We start from the raw sequence: 24,334 nt of genomic DNA, 5'->3' as shown, positions 1-24,334 counted from the left end.
AGTTCTGATATAATTATTTTACATTTACCTTCCAACACATTTCAGAGAGGGAGTAATCACCTTGAATCCTATCTACTCGCCTTCACAACTAATGATCAAACGCAATGATTGTCTGTAGAGATTCTACATCGGGGGAAAAAACCTGAAGGTTACAGGCCCGGTGAGCAGGTTCATGTGGATTGTGAAGTCCTCTACACAATGTAATTTCACTTGCTACTCTGCTGATTTGAAGAAAATGCTCTGAGCACGAGCAACAGGAGCAGCCTTGGAGCAACGCTCGGTGCTAAAGCAGCATCACCAAGGCAACCTTGCAGAGCAAATTACACGAATTGTGTGCAAATGCCAAACGAACGATCAGGAGAGATGGACTGAAAGGGCAGTGATCAGGATGCATAAGTATATTTAACAGAGCTTTATCACACGTGGCTCCATAAATACTTAAGTAGTAATCAAATCTGGATACAATCTTCCATAATAATGCATTTAACTTTTTTTTTTTAAGCTTTAATTTTAAGAAAAAAATAGTGCATTAACTGATCAAGAATTATAACCTGTATAAAAAGAAGTAATGAACTGGAGACCAGAAGGCTTAGGATACCACGGAAAACAAGTAAAATGGATCAATTATTTCCTTACTGAAGGAAAAAAGCCTTAACTTCTTCAGCTAACATCATCCTGCTTTCACTCTCCACCTAAAGACCCATTAACCCACTGCTATCGGTCAGTGAGACAGGACAGGAGGGGCTACGCAGCTTGTGCAGCAGCTGAACGATTTGGCGAGTCAGCCACCTGGCAGAGAGGCAGTGTTGGGTGGGGCGGGGGGCTAAAGTAAGTTGGCTGGAGGCTGGATATGAGCAATTACGAACAGCCTGGATCTGGCAGAAGGGACGCTGTGGTGGGTGGAGGTGAGGGAGGCCAATGAGGAAAGGTCGGGATCAACTTGGAAATAAATGGACAAATGTGGAGGGGGGGGCTAAAAGGGGGAAGTAGGACAAAGGCTGAGACAACGAGGTCAGAAATATAGAAGCAGATTCCCTTTGTTCGGTTTTTGTGGAAAGATGGTAAACGCATGAGTGTGTGGATGACGCAGAATGAGTGGATATGCTCAGTATGATTTAAGCTTAAGAATCCTTTATTTCCTTATATTTTTCTAGTGCATATACCAGTTTACCTTTTAAACCTTAGATACAACTGCACACACAGAGAAGGTATTTCAAGCAGATTTGTCTTACACCCCCTTTACTAAACATTCAGTGAAAGAGTAGAAAGTATCAACACCAGTTCTAATCATTCCTTTCTTATATAACAAAATGTTATTTTTGTTGCATGATTCATTCACCTTAGATTCTTCTACACGTTTCATACATCATGAAATAGAAATATGGACAATTATACAACAACTCCAAAAATTGTTAGAGATTTTATTCGTTTCATTTTAAAAACAACAACCTGGATTTCATTTACAGATGTACATTTTGTGCAAAATTATTCCTCAAAAACCCCCAAATGCAATTCTTACAGACAGACTAGAGCACATTGAGATTGTGAATACATTAGTAAAGAAATTAAAGGAGCAGCGTGTGAGTATTTCCATAATTTGAACTGGCTGTGAGTAGTTCACACATCACGTTAGGCTTAAAGAACCGACATAATCACTGAACCATGCAGTGTGCTCTGATATCAAAGCTGCAGCTGGAAATGAAACTTAATAGACTTTCAACACCAAGCATGTCAAGGTATTTGACAAATCATCGGTCAGTTAGTTCAATTAAACAGGCAGATTTCAGTTTTTCCTACAAATTTGCGTTTAACATGAAGAAGACAGCCAAGGCTCTCACAGCTTGGCCTTCCCTGGTGCAATCTGCAGGTTCTGCAGCTTCATAGCCATGCCCATGTTCCCAGCGACCTTGAGCTTTCCCTTGAAGAACGCCTGATGGTAAAGCAGTTAAGCATGAGGAAATTTTAATTTTCTAATATCACTTAAAAAGTAGTGGTAGGTTTTTAATGACATTTTGTTTCAGTCTAACAAAATTTCAAATTGAAATCATTATCATCATCACTAAAAAAAAATAAAATACCAATGCATTTAAAACCTTAAATCTAAGGTTTCTGGCTATATAGAAGAGTTACTACTATTTTTAATATTCAGCATTATCATGATCTTTGTGGACCCCATGCCTGTTTTTACGTGTGTCTCAATGCTCATTGGCCTGTGCGCTGTAGGGAGTAGTTCAATATATACAAAGGCACTGATGTCTAATTGATGGGTGGATATGGCTGCACTGGAACAAAAGCATTACACTTTGCAACTGACATTCACTCTATCAATATTAAATGTGGGGCCAGCACTCTATGCAAGCCTGGTAGTGAGACTTTAAAACCATTTTAGGAATTCCCCTGGAAAAAAAAAAAAAGGAAAAAAAAAAAATTCAATACTGTAAACAAACAGCAATCAGACAGTGGGATTTGACCTACTACAGGCACAGACAACTCAGAAAACAAATTCTCTCTATGACACAACAGATGGGTTAGCTGCCCCAAAAACCTGCAGCAGAACGGAGCAGATTTTGTCTGCTGGTGGATGATGGTAGTCTGTCGGGTAGAGACCAACTGAGGGAATTCAAAGCGCCTTCCTGCCAAATCTGTTTGGGTCAACTAAACAAACGCGCAGGGTGCATGTTCCTGTTTTGGTTCGCTTCCATTGGGGGCTGACGTAAAAGCTGTCAAACTCTGCTGTCACACTACAGTAAAAATAGGACGGCAACCTACTGGCGATTATCGGGGGGGGGGGGGGGGGGGGGGGAGGAAGAAGGAAAAAAACCTCCAAAACAACATATCTGAGTTTATAATGTAATATGGCCTATATTTGTATATTTGTAAGGACCCCAAATCACTTTACACATTCACACACTGGTGATGGCAAGCCAAACCAAATCTTTGTAGCCACAGCCACCCTGGGGCGCACTGACAGAGGCGAGGCTGCCGGACACTGGCGCCACCGGGCCCTCTGACCACCACCAGTAGGTAACGGGTGAAGTGTCTTGCCCAAGGACACAACGACCGAGACTGTCCAAGCCGGGGCTCGAACCGGCAACCTTCCGATTACAAGGCGAACTCCCAACTCTTGAGCCAATATCATCTTCCAGGATAGAAGTTATGAAATCCAGGTGGTGATTTTATACCTGTTAACAATGTTCCCTCTAAGCTGCACACTGCTGGCACGGTCTCTGCGCACAGAAAATCTGCGTTGCGCACAAAAAAAAAAAAAAAAAAAAAATCTAACTTGAATTGAAATTAAAATCAATACTTTAACAATTCTGTTTTGCAGTGTTAGTCAGTGAGTGACTGGCTGCTCCGTATGGGATTAGAAGGATGCCACCTTATCTCATAGTCCAGCCAATAATGCGATTCACATACGCAGCTAATCAACGTCGTCGACAGGCTATGACAGCGTCCTTATGTGCCGACACCGGTGTTGTAGCTAGCAAAGCGGCGTGGCTGATGTGGAGTGAAGCCACGTTAATGACAACGTGTACAACCATTGGAGATGTGAGCAGGACAGACGGAACAATTGACGGAAAAAGTGTGGACTTTATACCAGTTTTTAAATTGTGTTGATCGGCCACGTAAAACCGGAGTTATGATAAAAATATCTGCAATGTTTGGTTTTCTTCCTGAATACTGTCATTGTTTATATTTACTGTGGGAAGAAACGTTTTTACATTTTCATTGTAAGTGGGCTAAAGCAGTTAATTAAAAGTAGTCGAACATAAATGTAAATGCTGTAATTTGATTATTTTAATAAACCATGTAACTTGGGTGGATTCCATGCTGGCGTGACCACAGTGCACACGTCTGCTGTTGCTCACAGTGGTCCAAGGGATCGCTCAGGGAGTTTGTGTGTTCGCTCAGACACATGAAAAGTTAGAGGGAACATTGCCTGTTAATCTCTAATCTGGAGTCTAATGTGCTCCACAGCTGTTACCATGGTGATGTGCCTCAGTAAGAAGTGAACCACCTTCAGGAAACCCATGAAGTTACCTGGATAAGACGAAATCCTCCTTAATAGTACCGGCCTCACCGACCACGTGAACCAAACTGCAGATGTAAAAGCATCTTCACAGCACTTAGGAAACTGAGATCTACAGTTTCTGAAGAGGAGCTGGGGAGGCTAGACCTCCTCTTTCAACTTTTCTAATTCTCAGTTTTCATCACTCAGCAAATCTGCCTGGATTGCCTGCAGGCAGTTCAAAATGCTGCTGATTGTCCTTCCTGTTGGCCAGCCATACATGCCTCATGTCACTCCATTACTAATGTCCCTTCCCTGTCGCCTTGCAGCATTTAGGATCCTGTATGAAGTCCTCGGTCCTATCTACAGAGTACTGCATTACAATGAGGCTCCCTCATATGCAGCTGAGCAATTTCACTGCTCTTCTCGCTCATGCAGGTCAAGCAATCTAAAAATCTAGAAGAGATCATCAGAGGGAGGGTCGCCTGCTCCCACCAGGTTTACCAATTCTGTGGACTCTTAAAAGTTTGTTTACTTATGCATTTCAGAAACTTTTCATGCTTTTGTGGGGTCTACATTTTGTCTTTTGATTCTTGTACTTCTCTTAGAAAGTTGGTTTGAATAATTTAATTATGCAGTTTTGTTATACAACATTTTTGTGCCCATTAAATTCTTTCATATTTTTACAGCGTAGATTATTTCATATCCAAGACAATTCCTGTCTTTGTAAAGTGCTGTATAAATGAATAAATAAATAAATACTGTTTAATTCCAGTTCACAATAAATGAACTAACCCTAATGTAATATAAATAAATAAATGCTTTACTGTAAAAATGTTAGGAGCCCCACAGCATGAATTCACTTTTACAGTCAATGTAAAAATATAAGATATCCTTTCCCTTACTTAGACAAATAAACTTTATTTATAGTCATTATTATGCACACACACACCGTTTGTGGGTTCAGCTTTCCTGTCATCAGATCCAGCAGATCCTCGTCATTCAAGGATAATGTGCAGTCTGCCTTTTTACCTAAAACAAGACATTAAAAGATGCATTTATTATTTATCTGGCCAACAGCATTTCAGGTGAGCCAAAACTAAAAATCTGCACACACAAAAACAACTAACGACATACTCTACACTGAAGGAAGCAGCACGGAGGAATGTTTGTCTCCGCAATATAGTACAGAAAGCACACTTGGCATTTCCATAACACTGCACTGATCAGCCACAACAATAAAACAGGCAGGAGGAGTGAATAATTATCTCATTACTGCGTCGCCAGTCGAGGGCTGATGTAAAGAATAAGATGTGACTGCTCCCTTACTGCCTTTGAACAACAAGAATATAAGCAGAAAGTCACAGCCGCAGTTGGCTGCACAGCCATAAATCCAAGGCCAGAAGTGACTACACTGGCCATGTGAGAGTCAGAGCTCAACCATCGAGCATGGAAGAGGTCCGATGAGTCATATTTCCATTTACTAAGAAAGAGATGGCAGCATAATGCTCTGAGCAATGTTCTCCTGGGAAATCTTTGCTCATGCCTTTAATGCATATTCATCTGACCACATTTACCCCTTTATTCCCACTTCTATTCCCTGATGGCAGTGGCATCTTTCAGCAGGATAATGCACCCTTCCACACTGGCTCCACACACAATACTGTTTAGCGATGGCTTGAGGTGAAGTTGTGTTTCAAGGCGTCTTAACTCAATAGAGCACAGGTGCCAAACATGAGGCTCTGAGGGCCAAAATTGTGCGGGCAAAGACTGGACAGCTAGGACAGATATGAAAGCATGAATTTTTAACTTTAACAGTATTTTCATAAGTTTTCCAGCTTTTCCATCCATGGTTATTCATACTGCACCACAGTAACAGAAAACTATTAACAATTTCTATTTCTGCTTTTTATTTTTCACTTTCTAGTGATTTAACAAAAACTTTGTTTTCTAATGACAGGACAGTCTGGGCAGTGAGCCACCAGAACTTCCTTTGCAGTTTTACACATTTGTTTCTTTCTATTTAAGCCCAAAGAGTCGTGGCAGCAGATTTCTTTCATTTAGTAGAGCCAAACCTCTTTCTTATGCAGGAAAACTGAGGTGTACAGCTGAGGCTGCACTTCCTTTTCTATTACTAGTGTATCTCGGGGAATAAAATATGCAGGTAAACTTCTTTACACTGACAAGGGCAGTTCCACTGGTCCGGCTCACTCAAGGTCAAAGTGGGCTGTATGTGGTCCGCCATGTAAAATGAGTTTGACTTTCCTGCAATAGAGCGCCTGTAAGATGAGCTGGACAAACAAACCCAATCCACAGAGGCTTCACTTCACAGCTCACAGAAGCTTTTGACTCAAAGCAGATTCTTTGAGTCTGTTACCACAGGACACCTCCAGAGACACAATATTAGGCAGGAAGCTTTAATGACTTGGCTGACCGAGGCATCCATTCAGTGCAATTTGTATCACAGCTCAGAAAGCATTATGACTCACTCTTTCTATATTGCATAACTTAATATACTACTTTGTACTGTTAACACACAATACATTCTGTTTCCATCATGCTTGAGCAAATAAAGATGGTGGACAGACGAAATATAAAAACTGAAATTTAGATGGGCACCATGTTTAAATCAGTCCAATAAGGGGAGATGATAATGCAAATTAAACCCTGTTCAGTCTTCAAAGTAAGACTGAACACACTGCCTCAAAATCTCCTGTGTCAGCTTCATTAAAGATGTTATTAGAGCTATCTGAGAGCTGCAGTATCCTAAAATCTAGTTCAACTTTCACTAAAAACAGCACAGCAGTGTGCTTGCAGAAGTTCAAATACTGGTCCTGCAAACCAGCAAGAAAACATTCAAGTGTACTGGGTTTAACAAGCCTGTTGTTCCCACTCATCGGTTCAGCTTTTTACGTGCAAGAGAACTTCTTTAACTGTTGTTATGATTGCAGCGGTTTTCAAATTTTGCTCCTAACCTAACTTTTAAATTCGTGCAGTAATGTTGGACCATAACGGAGGGGGAAAAAAACGCATATTGAAAACCTTTGAGTGGAACAGCTTGTACATCTTAGATTTCCCTGAACATTTCTTTCTATTTTTGAAACATTCAGTCGTATGGACAGAGTGGTGATTCAGAAATAAGGGCTTGGAAGTAGCACGCATTACAGGGGAGACCATCAAATGATGAGATGCCCATTTACCAGGATGTGCCTATGAGTACGGATGCTACGTGTGTGTGTCTGTGCAGAAATCAGCTTGTAAAATAAAAAAGTCAGAATGCAGCTCTTCTAGCAGTACCTCTTTTACACACATCAGGTCATTATTGGAATTAAGCTTGTTTGTTTCCATTTGGTTCATGTTTTGAAGTCCCCTGTAGCATCTGCATTTAAATCTAAATTTTAAGGCGGATAATGAAGTAGCTGAAACATTTTCACCGCTTCAGCTACTTAATTTGCGTTAGTTCTTCACAACTGCAGAAGTATCAAGCGAATTCAGCCTAAACTTTAAAACAAAAAATACCACTAAATCACAGCCTTTCCATTTTACCTCCAGCACTCTGCAATCTTCCACAACGATATCTACTGAAGATTATTAGTTTTTTTTTGAAACCTCTATTTATTGTAGGGGACTGAACACATTTCTTTTTGAGCTTCGGAGAAAAAGAGCAGAACACTTTCACTCCCACAATACAAGAGTTAAAAAGCTGACGCTCCGAGGTGTTTGCAGGCTCCTCAGGGAATAATAAAGCCTTTTGAAACGCTCTCTGAAGTCTTCAGACAATGAGGGCTTTCCTGACAGAGGTGTGAAACAAAATCAAGCTCAGCCACAATCGCAGCAGTTCGGGTGATTTTTATCTGCAAGCCGCTTTGCACCCCAACTACACCCAAGCCCCTCTCCATGCTGCTGCTGCTGTTCTTAAACTTTACATGTACACAAGAAGGACAGGGAGGTCCAAGAACAGAGCCATACCTCCCAAATGTAAAGTACTGAAGACGGGAATAATTATGAATATCCTAGCAGACCTTATCCTAAGGGTGTAAAGACTTACAAAATAATGATAATTAATCAGCTGCAAGCAAAATATCAAGAGTGTTACAGGACTTTAACAACAGCCTCACATACCTGGGTCGTTTGTGACAGAACCGTTACCATTTTTCACGTCAACAATCCAGGTCGCCTCTTTCCCACCTGGGCCGTCCTTCACTTTAAATGCAAACACTCCGCCAATCTTCTTAACAAGTTGCGCTCCCTCCTGCAACAACAGGGTTTGAGTTCCTTTTAATGAATGATTGCATACAGTAAGTGTAGACAGGCAGCAACAGCCCACACAGTGCAAATTAAATTCTACAGCCATCTATTTGTTATACACACAGCTTGACATGAATAGTTTAGATCATGTTTCGTGGTTTCGCCTGAGAAAACCTCTCAAACTCCATGGTCCTGATGGTGACCAGAATAATACACCACCACATCTGATTGAAATGGCTGTGCAGCTATAATTATTAAGCAGTTTCTGTCGCCTGTAAATCATCTGAATCCTGACAGATTCAGATGATTTAACGTGTAAAAGTGTGACAAAGAATACCCTACAGTTTACAGAGAATGTCTGCCTTCTTAACCATACGAGTCCTGGCAGCTAATACAACAGAAATTTATGGAGCAGCTAGCTGAGAAGTTTTGTTCCAGCTCATTAACTTTCTATACTACATGGATTTCACCACAATAAAAATGATCTCTCCAGCACAGATCTGATGCTCTTGAAATCCATGTTGCATTATGGCATGCGTGTTAGCTTAGTTAACACTGAACCGTCAGCTTTCTCAAAAACAAGCTAAAGTATTCTGGGAAGAAGTGAGAACATCATTCAGAAGTCTGTTCCTTGAACCCAATGCTTGTAGACGTGGGTGAAACCAAAGTTCCCCGAGAGTAACTGGTTCTCATATTCCACTCATGAGCACTTCTTTTTTTAAAATGTAACATCTGAGGGAGCGAGGGGTCACAGGCAGGACTGAGCAGAATGCTCATCTTTAAGAATATACAACGTTCAGAGAAACTGAACGGAGCACTTTTTAATCACATCAGTTAAACTTGGGGGATATTGATGAGGTCAGTTAAGTAGCACAGTTTTAGCTACTTTGGTATTAATGAATTAACAACTGTTGCACCAGAGGGGCAACAATGAGGTAAACCACTGACATTGGCAGAAGGTTTGCTGAGTCTCCCAGCACAGTCTCAAGATCATGGAAGTGATTCAAGGGGACAGGCAGTTACTCTAGGAGAGCTGGACCAGTATCTGCTCCTTTGTGCTTGGAGGAACAGGATGAACACTGCCAGAGACAAAATTGTCCTGTGCTTTTTTTTTTTTTTGAGATGCTGTAATGAAATTTCAGTTAAAATAGACTAGCATGCTGCATTTTCTTCCCACCTTTGATTGTCAGGGTGTCTTTGAATTCAACCCTCTGTAGGTTGATCATTTTCAGTTCCATGTGGCATCCCTTTATTACCCAGTCCATATCAGTATAGATATCCAGCATGATTTCCTTCCCCGTTGAGATCTGGTGTGTTTTCAAAGTGTTCCTTGATTATTTTTTTTTTGCAGTGAATATCCTCCACATTTAAGAAGATACTGCTGCCATACATCATTACTGTGGAGTGGCTCTCCTCTGAACCAAGACCCAAAGTGTCAGCCAACTCCATGAGCATGTTTTTAGTAAACACATCAACATGAAACAAGCAAAAATAGTTTCTTGTGCAGTGGAAAAAGTCCTTACTGCGATGCACATATATAGAAAATCACAGTTGGGTAGGCGTTCAGGCACCTTTCTCTGCATTGTAACTCAAGCAGGTAATAGCTTTGCTAATGCACACAATTACTGATACCGCCTAATTTCTTCTGTTATGTCATTGCACGATTAAAAGCCTTGAACACCGAGTACAAATTCTTTCAAACCAACATCATCACACACGCTTCACACAAACACACCGTCAGTGTTTAAGATTTTGTATCTTTTTAAACGCATTAATCGCAGCATATCCAAAGCACAGCATGTATCACATGTGTCATACTGCTTTAAATTTGCTCTACAAATTCAGTTTACATTGCCGCAACACTGTATAAATAAACCTTTTTGCAACTATGAGGTCGTGCGTGTGAGTTTCATATCGACAAACTGCGATTTAATTTATAAGAAAAGAAAAAAGAGACCAACGTATGAAACACGTTTCTATTAGAGGTTTGTGGTCATGTTTACATGTCACGCAACTATCAATAACGACAAAGAAGAAAGAAGAAAATCTAATACATGAATGGATTTAACTGGATGCGCACTCATCAAGTCTATAAGAGCAGACACAGAGTGGCTAATTGAAAATATCACAGTGACATGCTGTCACTAATAGGTAACCGCCTGCTGTGACACTACCTACCTGCTGTAGATGTTTTTCAATCTCTTTAAAGACAGGATAAGCTTTAAACCCTTCCAGACCGCTGCCTGAGCTGGTGAGAACTGCACCCACGCGGGACCTGAAGGAAGAAGAAAAAAACTAAACTGATGTATGAGTTAAAGATTTCCTTTAGAACCTGCCTCGGCAAGTTATTCTTTAAGATAAGAAGTGAAAATGCTCCTTGCTGTATGAGAGGTATCCAAGTGAACTAATAACAAATCATTGGCAACTTCCTGCTCACCTCGCCTCCTCTGGAAAACCCATCTTGTAAAGTGCGACAACCACTGCTCCTCCCAAGCCAATGTTGTGCTGCAAGGCCACTTTTGCCCCAGAGACCTGCCTTTGCCCGGCCATCCCTCGGAGCTGCCAGCATAGCTCTGCACACTGGGCCAGACCTGTGAAAAGGCGAGCACATGGTAAACTTAGTAAACGTGGTTAACCAAGTTTACCTCCTAGATCACACGGACTTTTAATTTAAGAAAAATTATTATTTACCCATGTGACATGAAAGTGAAGGTTATTATTATGATTTCTTTTTAAGATGATCTGTTTTAATTATTCTAAAATGAATTTTCATTTTTGTGGGCTTGCAAATTTTTTTATGCCTTTGTGCAACTTAATAATGAACATAAGGATACACTTAAGTATTCAAAAGTATTTACACACAGTAAAATCATCATTAATGTAAAGTATCATAGCTGGGAAGTTATTAAGAAACCCGCACACCCACAGAAAATGAATCCCAAAAGTAACCGTAACAACGTACCATACAAAACTTAACGGGTTCAGGACAAAGAAGCTGTTTCGCTGGATTTTCAAAATATCTACAGGTTGCAGTAACAGGAAGGGAAAAGCTGCAGTCAATATTTATTTTACAATTCTTACTGAGAGGGGTGACAAAATGACTCCTAATCTGTGAACTTGCTCCCTAATCTCACCAGTGGCAGCTCCAGCACCAACCAATGCTACAGCTAAGCATTTCATCCCATCTGCTTAACGAGCTTTCGCATTTCTCCATTATCCCAATGAGCTAAGGAACTTGAGGCTAAAAGACCATGGTGCATCTCTCACATTCTGCGGCACTCGCCTAATTCTTTTTCATGTGGACTTCTGTGAGAGTGTGACTTTGCTTGAGTGCCATTTGGAAAAATTGCCACATGGTTCAAATTGGCACTTTATCAGTGAAGAGCCTGAGGGCATCTTGTCAGATCCATAATTTTCATCCAATGTAAAAAACCTTCACATTCAAGACTGTTTGTCGTCACGCCCCCTCAAATATGAACTCATCTGCAGTAAATTCCCTCCCAAAAGCTCTTTCATAGTACCAAATTTTCATCAAAAGCCATTTGATTTAATAAAGGATAAAAGGGTGTAGTCATTCACCAAATACTTCGACCTATGAAACAGTGACATCTCAAGGTCACTGGATGAGATGTCTACACATTAAAAACTAAATAAATAAATAAAATATATCACATCCTCCTGAGGTGTAGGTTGCTTCAGGCAATTGGCTGTTAACATCTCTGCTCACAGTGTTACTGGGGGAAGAGGTCAGAGACTTACAAGCAAGATTTAGAGCAACACCATGGATCAGACAAAGCTTAGCTGAGTAGGGCACTCGCACGCTGGGAGTGTGACCCAGGAGACACAGGGAGTGCTGATGATATGGGCAGGGCGAAGTAATGGAAAAAAATACAAGCAAAACAATTAAGATGATAATTCCAAGATATTTGGTAAATACGGGTGAAGTAATTAATGACGTTCGCACTGTTTGGCCTGGTTATCTGTCCTTAGCGAGTGCATTTTTCCATGTGAGTCCATTACAGACGCTGGGCAAGCCAGCTGCACTGTTTGCTCAGTCTTGTCCCCCGACGATTTAAAACGCAGAGAGATTACAGGGGAAGCGTGCCAAAGTCACAGCCGGCTGCTCTCGCACATGCAGGCTTATGATCACTTTTACCCAGTGTCAGTGTAGGTGGCCATTAATGCAAGACACATGCCACCTGGTGGGCACGGTGGAAATCGCTTGTCAAAGTTTTCAAAGTGCATCCAGAGAAAACACTTGTTTGTTGAGCCTGATTTGTGAATACGAAACGCACGTGGCTACGAGACGTTTTTAGTTCAAACTTGTCGTAGCTGCTTTAGATCGGGGTGGGATCTTGTTCACACCATAAACCATACCGAGACCACCTCCTCCAAAAGGTCTCGGTGTGGTTGTTTTGGTCTGTACCCGAGTGCAATTACTGTGTTAAACCTGTACAAACAAAACACGAAAAAGTGGGAAAACAAACCCGAGTTCGATTTAAACTGACTAAACACCACAGATGTCAAAACGCCCCTTAGATTCTTAAAGGACTGTTTATTTTTACTTTTGTCTGCAAGTAATCTTACAGCAGGTCTTTGTTTTATAAGTAAGATAATCATAAAACAGAGAACATTTAAGCATTTGCTCATTTAAAGGTTTGTTGTTTTGTTATTTACTCCTAGTTTAACCGAGTTGAAGCATTGAGACTAAAACTGCCTTACACACAATAAGAAAACACAAATTAATGAACTATAAAACACGATTGCCCATGCCTTTACGATTCATTTAAGTGGGTAAGTCTACTAACTTAGCACAGTCATCTTTTTGTCTTCGGTTTGCTAAATGGTGTTACAGAGAATGCATATACATAACTTTACTGGTTGTACTGATCAGTCAAAAAAAAAAAAAAAAGCTACATTCAGACACTCACACATCCACTTTGGCTACATCATCTGACTTGTTAATCTTTACACATTTCTAATAAAATGGTTTGCTCCTTGTTTTGTAAAACATGGCACTTTGCTGCAAGCTTACCTGCCCATGTTTGTGACATGCCCATTTTTATGTGAACGTCCTCATAGCTAAACTGATCTACTGAGTTTATAACCATCTTCGTGGATCATGATTTTAAGTAAGTGAAGCTGGATAAAGAAAAGGTATCCTGTTGAACTTGCTTTGTCTTCTAAACCTGCTTTACGGAACATGTTAAACACATTTTCAGGACACCAAACAAGTTATATAACAACAATTAAATTAAATTAAATTAAATTTATTTTTTATTTCATCACTTACAAATGATTTGCATCAAGAGTCAGAGTCTCTTCTTACCTGTGGCACCAAGAGGATGTCCTTTAGAGATGAGGCCACCGCTGGGATTGATCACAAACTTGCCTCCATATGTGTTGTCCCCTCTGTCAATCAGTTCTCCAGCTTTACCTGTAGAAACGGTACTTCTTAAAAAGTAATTTATCTGTAGGCGTACATCCATGTGAGGTAACATGACCTCACTGATACTGCACTACAAGATCATCTGGGCGGTTCAGTAAAGCTGAATTAGCCGACATTAAATTTAGATATAAAAACTTTGGGAATTGTATCAAAATCATTTAAGTTCCTTTGCTGCCAGTATGGTCATTAAACAACACTGCCACCTGCTGCTCAGTCAACGCAAAATACCTTAACATATCACCAGGGACAATTCAGGGGAAACACTGACATAAACTGTGATAGAGGCTCAATGGATATGGAGAATACATCAAGGTTTGATGAGATGCAGTCTTACCCTCTGGACACAACCCCAAGGCCTCATACGTGATGAGCTCATTGGCTGAGAAGCAGTCGTGCAGCTCGACCACATCAACGTCATTTGGCTTCAGACCAGCGGCCTCGAAACACTTCTTAGCCGCCAGCTGGGACATGTCATACCCCACCTGGAAAGGAAAAGTGTTTGTCACCATCAACCCAATTATTTGTTTGTTGTCACCAGTGTGCGTGTCAATAACTTTCAATTTCAGATTTCTTGCCATTTTAATGCAGCTGTTCTCTTCAAATGTGGACGTCAGGTCGGTCACCATCTCCTGGGCCACAATCTCCACCGCCTGGTTCTGCAGGTGGTATTTCCTGACAAAGGGCTCGCTGGCCAAAACTGCTGCTCCAGCACCATCTGATGTAGGGCTGAGAGGAAAAGAAGACAAGACAAGAAAAAAAGAGGCATAGTTGTCAGAAAGTGAAATGATTATCAGTAACCGATGATAAGAATCTGTACTTCGATCAACACTTGTGTAAGTTTCTTACCAGCACTGCAGGAGCGTAAGAAAGTCAAACACCTTCCTGGATTTCATCACCTGCTCCAGACTGTACTCATCCTGGAACTGGGAGTACCTGCGTGTACAAACACAAATATTTACACCCTCGTTTGAACAAAAAAAGACCAATATGAACGCTGAATGCGGTCAGCTGTGTCTTACGGGTTATTGGTGGAATGTTTGTGGTTTTTCCAGGCAATCTTGGCAAAGTGTTCTGGCTTTGTGCCTAAAGGAGAATCAAAAATACTGCAAACACCGTAGAGAAAATGCAATAATGTAAAATGATGACAACAATGAAGATTTTACAATAACATTCCTACTGTAGTCTGTAGGAATTGCTTTGTTTGGATGATATGTTTACCATATTTCTCCATGTGCTCCCTGCCGGCATTTCCAAACATCTGTGGTGCTGCTGGCGCTGCTGCCATCCCATAGCGGTTGATCATCACCTCCATGTGCTTGTCCATGGGATTTGTCCTATCCATGTACTTTAGAAAAGAAAAAAAATGCAATAACAGACTAAATTTTCCTTCCACATATGGGCTCTCTAGTTCCAGAAGGATATAATTATTTGACATTTTCTTGAAATTTTTAGTCTGTCTCTCCCAGTTTGACCTGATATGGATTTGTAAAGACAGGAAGTGAAATGTAAATCTTTACCCATTGTGCAATGGTAAACAATCCTTTGCAAAATCTTTAGATCCGGGTCTGAATTGACTCCAAAAGTTACAGTATTTAGTCAGCCACCGATTGTGCAAGTTCCCCCACCTAAAATGATGACAGAGGTCAGTAATTTGCACCAGAGGTACACTTCAACTGTGAGAGACAGAATGTGAAAAAAAAATCCATGAATCCACATGGTAGGATTTGTAAAGAATTTATTCGTAAATTAGGGTGGAAAATAAGTATTTGGTCACCTCAAACAAGGAAAATCTCTGGCTCTCACAGACCTGTAACGTCTTCTGTAAGAAGCTTTTCTGTCCCCCACTCGTTACCTGTATGAATGGCACCTGTTTGAACTCATCATCTGTATAAAAGACACCTGTCCACAGCCTCAAACAGTCAGACTCCAAACTCCGCCATGGCCAAGACCAAAGAGCTTTCGAAGGACACCAGGAAAAGTATTGTAGACCTGCACCAGACTGGGAAGAGTGAATCTACAATAGGCAAGCAGCTTGGTGTGAAAAAAATCAACTGTGGGAGCAATCATCAGAAAATGGAAGACATACAAGACCACTGATAATCTCCCTCGATCTGGGGCTCCACGCAAGATCTCATCCCGTGGGGTCAAAATGATCATGAGAACGGTGAGCAAAGATCCCAGAACCACACGGGGGGACCTGGTGAATGACCTGCAGAGAGCTGGGACCAAAGTAACAAAGGTCACCATCAGTAACACACTACAACGGCAGGGAATCAAATCCCGCAGTGCCAGACGTGTTCCGCTGCTGAAGCCAGTGCATGTCCAGGCCCGTCTGAAGTTTGCCAGAGAGCACATGGATGATACAGCAGAGGATTGGGAGAATGTCATGTGGTCAGATGAAACCAAAGTAGAACTTTTTGGTATAAACTCAACTCGTCGTGTTTGGAGGAAGAAGAATACTGAGTTGCATCCCAAGAACACCATACCTACTGTGAAGCATGGGGGTGGAAACATCATGCTATGGGGCTGTTTTTCTGCCAAGGGGACAGGACGACTGATCCGTGTTAAGGACAGAATGAATGGGGCCATGTATCGTGAGATTTTGAGCCAAAACCTCCTTCCATCAGTGAGAACTTTGAAGATGAAACGAGGCTGGGTCTTCCAACATGACAATGATCCAAAGCACACCGCCCGGGCAACAAAGGAGTGGCTCCGTAAGAAGCATTTGAAAGTCCTGGAGTGGCCTAGCCAGTCTCCAGACCTCAACCCCATAGAAAATCTGTGGCGGGAGTTGAAAGTCCGTGTTGCTCGGCGACAGCCCCAAAACATCACTGCTCTCGAGAAGATCTGCATGGAGGAATGGGCCAAAATACCAGCTACTGTGTGTGCAAACCTGGTAAAGACCTATAGTAAACGTTTGACCTCTGTTATTGCCAACAAAGGTTATGTTACAAAGTATTGAGTTGTATTTTTGTTATTGACCAAATACTTATTTTCCACCCTGATTTACGAATAAATTCTTTACAAATCCTACCATGTGGATTCATGGATTTTTTTTTTTTTTTTTCCCACATTCTGTCTCTCACAGTTGAAGTGTACCTCTGGTGCAAATTACTGACCTCTGTCATCATTTTAGGTGGGGGAACTTGCACAATCGGTGGCTGACTAAATACTTTTTTGCCCCACTGTAATCACCAAGTTGGGCAGAGCCCCACATCTGGTAATGAGTTAACCAAACTACAAGTAAACCACGTAACGTCCTTGTCCACAGTTATTAGAAGTCAGTAGAAAATGCTAATCTCCACTCTCCACTGTGATTGTACAAAGGAAAACGGTATGAGCAGAAAGAAGGATCGCAGTTGCTGAATTGCAGTCTTTTATTGCCCGATGCTTTTTATCAGCCATTGGACTTTAAGGATTGAAACACAAAACTTGGCAGCCCCCAAAACTGTGGACAAAAAGTCCCCAGAGGCCAAGTCAATAAATGACAGTGACCGAGCTTTACACATGCAAAAACCCAGATAATGCTTTCCTTTTAACAGCTTTCATTCTCAATAAGAAGTTTCTCTGTATTATGTGACCTCAGCTGATTTTTCTCCCCCTTCTCATCCATCTGGTAAAATTTCAGCCAAGTCAAACATGAAAGATTGCAAAATAGCTGTGAGGGCTGACTAGGGGGTAAAAAATGTTAAAACATACAACGTGATCAATTCCTGGATGAATGTGCATACCTTTGCAGACAGAGAGCCCCTCTCCATCTTCTCAAACCCAAGAGCAAGCACACAATCAGAAAGACCTGCAAGAAAACATTAAAGGCAGTGAATAAAACTACTGATTATAGACTGCGCTGAAAAGAATATGCAGGTTTGAGTCGGCTGATTTGATTTTTACGCTGGATCCTCTCCTGATGCAGCCCTAAAGGGCCTCGTCTCTCCACCGGAGACTGAACTGGGGATCTTTCGCTTGTTATACACCATCGAGCCACAGTAACATTTCAATACTTTGAATAACTAGAATCCAAAGAAGCCACGGTTTATCAAGTTTCACCACAGCCTTCAGGTGTTATAGAGCAAACTACCTGCCACTGTTAAAACCTCCTGGCTGACTCACCTCCCTGGACCAGCTGGCGTGCCATGAAGAGAGCAGTGGAACCTGTGGAGCAGTTGTTGTTGACGTTGATAATGGGGATGCCGGTCAGACCCAGGCTGTGGTAAATGGCCCTTTGTCCACATGTGGAGTCACCTGGAATAGAGAGGTAGATGCTACTCTTCACTCATTTCACTTTAACTGTGCTGAAAAGTACATGAAAGAGGCTTAACAAAAAAAACAAAAACAAAAAAAACAACAATTTGGAGCATAAAAACAGGAAAAATAAAAAATTCCCATTTTCACATATACAGCAAAGTAGACAATGTGAATGCACATACTATATTGTTAAAAATATAAATATTTATTCGAGGTTTTACCATAGACGTATCCTACGCAAGCTTGTTCAATGGCAGAATATGGGATTCCTGCATCTGCTAGAGCCCTTTCACCTAAAATAGGATGTAGAGATACAGCAATAAAACTTATTACATGTTTTATAACAGCACAAAAACAATAAATATCAAGATCTGATATCTATGAATGAGTGGATGACCAATAATCTGTAAAGATCAGCACCTGCTTCCTTGGCCATATCAGGATAGTCACCTTCCCGTGCTCCAGGCTTGTCAAACTGCAGCAAACACACACATTAAAAAAACCTCAGGTCAGTGCGACTAAAGAATGATTCAAGATTTTATTTTCAAAAAAGTTTTCTGTAAACATTTTATTAAGTGTGGAGAAGTCTACAGTCACTCTGCTGATGCAACCTAAACATGCACCAGACAGCAAGAATATTAAAACCACTGACAGGTGAATGATACTCATCATCCTGTTAGTATATTTACATATTTGATTTATACATGCCTCCTGCTGCAGGTGTCATGATGTGAACAGACTTAAAGGACAAAGAGCAGATAAAAAAGCTGCGGTGGCATAATTGTAATTAATGTCATTAATGCACAGAGGTTTAAAATGATAGAAAATTATTTGTGTGCACTGTTCAGAGAGCAGAACAGTGCACACAAATAATTGTGTGCATAAACAAATATACCCTTCTCCACCAATATCACTGTGAGGGACATATTTAACTTTTCAGGGACCTGAAAGCATGAGGCTCGTTCAGGTTTGGAGGTAGAAGCAGCTTTTGGAATTAAAGTGTCCACCTTTAGCAGCCGGAGAGAAGACCTTTGGCACAGTTTGTAATGCTGTTGACCATGAACTGTGGACTCCACGTTTAGTCTCAGCGAGTAATGAATACAAACCAGACCTACTGCCATCACACTCACGAAAGCTGGGTAGGTTTTAAATTGTAAACATGAACTACAGCAATTTGACTTTACTTCGGCTAACTTAGCTAGCTAGCCTTTCAAAGTGTACTGACAGCTATGACACAGGGTTTTTTTTTTTAGACCTTTGGACACAGCATGAGCACAAATAAGCCCGACAGTCCCCAACACCTCGGATTTTGATCCAACTGTCCCAATGAGAGCAGAAAAGTCCCAGCTTAAGGTTTTAGATGGACCGCACTGAAAGAACCGAAATCTTGGTTTAGGTAATCGTGCTAGCCTCTCCGCTACACAGCGCCGTTTCTCGCTGTTTTACAGAGCAGCAGGGTGATAAACTGCTAAAAATAAAGTAAGATTACCTTAGTCATGCCAACTCCTATGACAAATACTCTGTTCTTCTTTCCAGGTGCCATGGTGCTTCTCTGAGTCCACTCACACAAGTGACGTGAAAATCCGTGAACACGGCGTAGTAACTGGGACATAAACGATCTTCAGCGTGGTGGCTCCTGATGTGACCAATGAGAGCCCGCGGTGAGGAACATAAACACGGAGAGAAGGGGCCTGACAGCAGCGGGTACAGCAAAGATCGTCTATGCACAAGTAGGTGTGTCACTCTGTGGGAATACAATACCATTAGTAATAAGTTAGAATAAAGCTCTTAAACATCTAAACAAAAGCGACTTTTCTATAAATATGCGTCCTCAAACATAACGTCCACCAGATTGATAGCACTGCATATATATACAACTACCATGAGGGTTTTTTTTATGGTTAAATATTGGAAGTTTAAGAACTCACAAGCCTGTGTCCCCTGTGATCATTTGACCTTTATCGTTTGCGTTATCTGATTACTTTTTGTAAGGCGTTGTCGGACTAAATTGTTATGCTATGTTGCTATATCGTTATGCCAAAAAGTCATTTCCGATATTTAAACCGTTGTAAATGACTTTCTGGCCTATAGTCCATCAAAAATCCCTCTCATGTTTAATAACAAGTTATTTTGAGCTACATCCTGTCACAAGGTAGAAACTGGAGTTTTTCAACAAACTAATGCTTATATATCCTTTATTTATGCACGATAAAATGTGTCATTGATATTAAATATGTCTTTTTTAAGAGCGATGTGCAGAAACAAATATATCACAATTCTACAGTTATTTTAAGTGGTCAAAAGGGTTATATCAATGCAAAGTCATAACGATGCTTGCAAAAAGGTCTTTTTTTAAATCTTATATTTAACCCCTTTAGAAATCCTGTTGACTACAACCTATTTACAGACATAAGCAAAGACGTTAGACGTAAAAAAAACACAAACATCAGTTTTTGACACAAAGCAGCCTTATAGTTAGGTTTTGTTTTACTTTTACATATCTAGATAAGTCACTTTAAGGGTAGCTTTTTATTATTTCAAAAGTATACGCATGTGCAGATATTAAGTAGCAACTGTTCACACTGAACCACGCGTCTACTGTGAGATAAATCCTGACAGGAGAAATTAGTTGGAAGTTTGCAGCACTCTGCAGGTACAGTAAGACCTCTTCAGTGACTGATACTTTCTTTTGATAAATTCACCCACAATGGGTCCTTGTCTCAATCTGTATTGTTTATAAAGTCCAATTTAACACAAGAAAAGGATTTGTATGTTTTCCCGGGAGAAGGCCCCGGGGCAGACCCAGGACACGCTGGAGAGATTCTATCTCTCGGCTGGCCTGGGAACACCTTGGTGTTCCCCCGGACAAGCTGGAGGAGGTGGCTGGGGAGAGGGAGGTCTGGGCTTCTCTGCTTGGGCTGCTGCCCCCGCGACCCGGCCCCGGATAAGCGGAAGAAAATGGATGGATGGGATGGATGTTTTTCAAGTAGAGTTGCGTCTTAATTTAATTCCCAAGGTTTAACGTTACTTGTCTTTTTATTTAACTCTGAAGTGAGTCATACATAATTATCTCTTAATTACACAAAATGTGTGGAGGACATTTCAAAGTGTATTCTCCATTAGCATCTTTAGCATATTATGTGACATACCTCATACTACACATCGTCAGTCTTGTATTGCTGTTTGAGGAGCAAAAGAAAAGAAAAACCTCAATTCAAAATGTTCATCCTTCATTTTTATTGAGGGACTGAAAAAAAAAACAACCAAAAAAAAACACCATCCTCTTAGCATGTTGATCAATCCAAGACACGTGTACAACAACCTGTTGCCTTAATCCGCACACCTTAATGTTCATCGTCAACCAAAGCGCCGATCACATCTCCGTGTCGAGGCATTCCCCGTCGCCAGGAATTGGGGCAGAGGAAGTTTTCCTGCAGTGTTCCTCTAAGGCTCAATGCATGGTGATATCAGCACTTGATGAACTGGTGTGTGACCTCATATATCCCCACAGACTCACTAATTTTCTCATCGTAGTCGGTCCAGTCCTGAAACGTTTTTGTTTTTAAAAACATGAGCGAGAGAAAGAACTGTAGGGATTATTTTCAGATAAAGTGCAGTGATTTTCACGAGTTCAGTGAAGATAAATGAAAGAGCGCACTACCACAGGAAATCAATCACATATCAGTGAATTGTATCCTGCTGTGCTAAACAAACAGCTGAAAGTCTGCTAAAGGTCAAGTTTACTTTCTCGCAGTGAGCGATTTAATTTCTCCTGTGCTTACTTTTTCTAGCAGGTTGATTTCAGGAAACGGCGTTCCAGACTCGGCTCCTTCTGCAGCAAAGCCAGCCTGGAGGAGGGTATTACAACAAGTCAAAGTCACGCCATTATCACAGTGTTACCTAGAACACACTACCAGATTGCATAGATAGCATCAGCTTCATTACATAACATAAAAGATAGAGCGAAAGAGGTTCTTGCAGGGTTGAACCCTGACACACTGTCACAGGCAAACAGCACTGGTGTGCTGGACATGTGCTCTACAAAGCAAGCCCAGATTTGGCCGATTACCCTCTCCAAATGTTTATGACATCAAATATTGTAACCTCAACTTTTTTTATTACATTGTTGTAATAAACGGGCAAAAAGGTGATCCATCAAAAACCTTTTTTCATACAGGATAAAAATGAACCGACATCAACTAACATCTGGATGACAGTTCTGGTGGAGAGTGGCTCAGGCTTCATGGATGATGACACAATCTGGGTTTTATCTCCTCCAGTTTATATGGACAGTTGTGGAAATAGGACAACAAAGATTCTCACTTGTGGCTGGAAATCAACGGGCTCCAGACCTCGACACTCGAACTGCACCATCGTCTTGAAGGTTTCGCTGTTCTCGGCCTTCAACCCAGCAGACACGACACAACATTAGAGAAAGAGAAACTGAAAAACCTGAGAACTGACCGTGGACGTTTGCTTACATTGTAAGGTGTGATTGTGTCTCCCAGAATATCTGTAAGGAAAAAGTTGACATTTCGTAAGCTTTTAACTCTGCAAATTAAGACAAGATGAGCCGGACGTCATGTCACGGCCTACCGATGGAATTTTCCCTGGAACAGAGTTTACACTTCTGCACCATGCTGGCGCTTCCTCGTCCTCCCTTGAGTGGCACACTCTCCTGTGAAGGCAAACACAAAGTACAGGTGGTATATTATAAACGTGCAATTCTATAATAATAATAATAATAATAATAATAATAATAATAATAATGTTAAACTGAATAGAAAAATTGCCCTTTCTTCCTTACCACCAGAGTTACATACTGCCATTTATCTGGAATTTCTCCACAGTTTCCACACTTGAGCTAAATTTAAGGCAAAACAAACAAGAAACACATAAATGATCTTTTAAAAAATAATGTTTACATGTTTCATTATTTAGTGAGTATGTGTCAGCATTACACATGGTTAAATTAAGGAAATGATCAAAGATTAGCAGAGAGGAAAAGTGCATGATATTTTATTATGGATGAAAACAGTTTAGCATGTTAGCTTCTCATACCTTCAGGAACCAGCGGAAGTCGTCCCCCAATGGTCTAACATTGGTTACGTTCTCCAGGGTGGCTTTAAACTGCAGTCCAAATTTCTGCCGTGCACAGGACAGAATAGGTGGTTAAAACTAACATAATAACAGCAGAAATTACCCCTGAGACACGCAGCAGCAGTACGTACCACCATTTCGAAGCTTCCCCGCTGACAACTTCCTGAGGCATTCAGGACACCTCGTAAATTTTAACTTCCAAACCACTGACAGCTATTTTAAATTTTGCATTTTTTTCAGTTCATCTCAAAAACAATCATAACATAGAAATAAATAGTCGTTATAGGAATGAATGCACCATGCTTGCAGGTGACTAATAAACTAAAAATAAGTAATCTTTTATTACGTATCTGCTCATTTTGTTGCCTAAATGAGGCATTTCAGCTGTTTCTACTAAAACTTTGCATAAATCTCAATTACAAAATCTTTCGGCTCTGATGGCCGTCAGAATTTCTTCAGAACTATATCAAAAATAATATCAAAGTACATTTTAAATCACCAATGCTAAAGCAGGACGGACGTGCGCCATCTAGCGGATGTACCAAATACAACATGAACTGTTTCTCTGTGAAATGCATTTAAATTGGTAAAATAATCACAAAGCTACAAAAACCGCTTCAGTTTATTAACCGTTCAAATATAAATCACCAAACAAATCATTATCAAGTCATCATACAGTACAAATCTTATGGTACAAATTATTAAATTAAGCACATTAAAAAATGGATCCAGCTGTTTGTTTTTTGTTTTTTTATTGTAACCTTTTCATAGTGGAAACTGCAAGTGTGAATACTTACTAGACATTTTAACCTGAGGCATCTTCACAGAGGCATTGTGGTGGATCTTGGTGGTTAATGGCCACACACCTGGGATAAGTGATATTGCTGTACCTGGCATTTCAAATCCATTGGTATCAACCTGAGTATATACATGCCAGCTCGAACTCGACAACTTATTTGTCCATGTGAACGTGAGCAAATTGTAGAAGAGGGAGGAGTATAGAAAAGCAATTCACAGATTTGAACACTTTGCTCACAAACCAAAGTCTGTGCCATTGAAAACACAAGGATCTGTATAAGCTTCAGTCATTACACATGTGAGCCATTTAGACAGGAGAACTAACCCCATAATTAACAGTTGCACTAGACATAGTTATCAGAGCACTCAGTTGAACCCTCAGGCATTTGGCTTCATTGATCTGCTAGTCGTGTTATTCTGCACGTAGCAACTGGTACCGAAAAATAAAAAGAAATTGTGTTACAGGCATACAAAAGGTGCGGACA

General features: G+C 40.8%; 2 protein-coding genes across 2 annotated transcripts; both read right to left on the bottom strand.

Annotated features, from left to right (window-relative positions):
* Window positions 1–1,405: 1,405 nt before the first annotated feature.
* On the bottom strand, window positions 1,406–19,613 carry scp2a (sterol carrier protein 2a). The gene is made up of 16 exons (XM_085253675.1): window positions 19,441–19,613; window positions 18,372–18,426; window positions 18,173–18,244; window positions 17,817–17,948; window positions 17,438–17,502; window positions 14,925–15,051; window positions 14,726–14,789; window positions 14,553–14,639; window positions 14,282–14,432; window positions 14,041–14,188; window positions 13,587–13,694; window positions 10,695–10,848; window positions 10,436–10,532; window positions 8,132–8,261; window positions 4,962–5,041; window positions 1,406–1,930 (listed from the first exon to the last, which is right to left on the bottom strand). The coding sequence occupies exons 1-16, from the start codon at window positions 19,561–19,563 to the stop codon at window positions 1,835–1,837; spliced, it is 1,689 nt and encodes a 562-aa protein (XP_085109801.1). The 5' UTR covers window positions 19,564–19,613; the 3' UTR covers window positions 1,406–1,834.
* A 1,551-nt stretch (window positions 19,614–21,164) lies between these two features.
* On the bottom strand, window positions 21,165–23,322 carry czib (CXXC motif containing zinc binding protein). Its single transcript, XM_085253681.1, has 8 exons — window positions 23,183–23,322; window positions 23,013–23,096; window positions 22,759–22,815; window positions 22,548–22,629; window positions 22,433–22,464; window positions 22,275–22,352; window positions 21,734–21,799; window positions 21,165–21,496 (listed from the first exon to the last, which is right to left on the bottom strand). Exons 1-8 carry the CDS (start codon window positions 23,186–23,188, stop codon window positions 21,419–21,421), a joined length of 483 nt encoding a protein of 160 aa, XP_085109807.1. The 5' UTR covers window positions 23,189–23,322; the 3' UTR covers window positions 21,165–21,418.
* Between the last annotated feature and the right edge of the window lie 1,012 nt (window positions 23,323–24,334).

Source organism: Mchenga conophoros, linkage group LG18 (assembly GCF_057382185.1).
Source record: "Mchenga conophoros isolate Kocher_MC1m ecotype Shallow Benthic linkage group LG18, M_conophoros_male_GT1.1, whole genome shotgun sequence".
NCBI lineage: Eukaryota > Metazoa > Chordata > Actinopteri > Cichliformes > Cichlidae > Mchenga > Mchenga conophoros.
The sequence above is the reverse complement of the archived record's forward strand: the minus strand, read 5'-3'. Positions and strand labels throughout refer to the sequence as shown.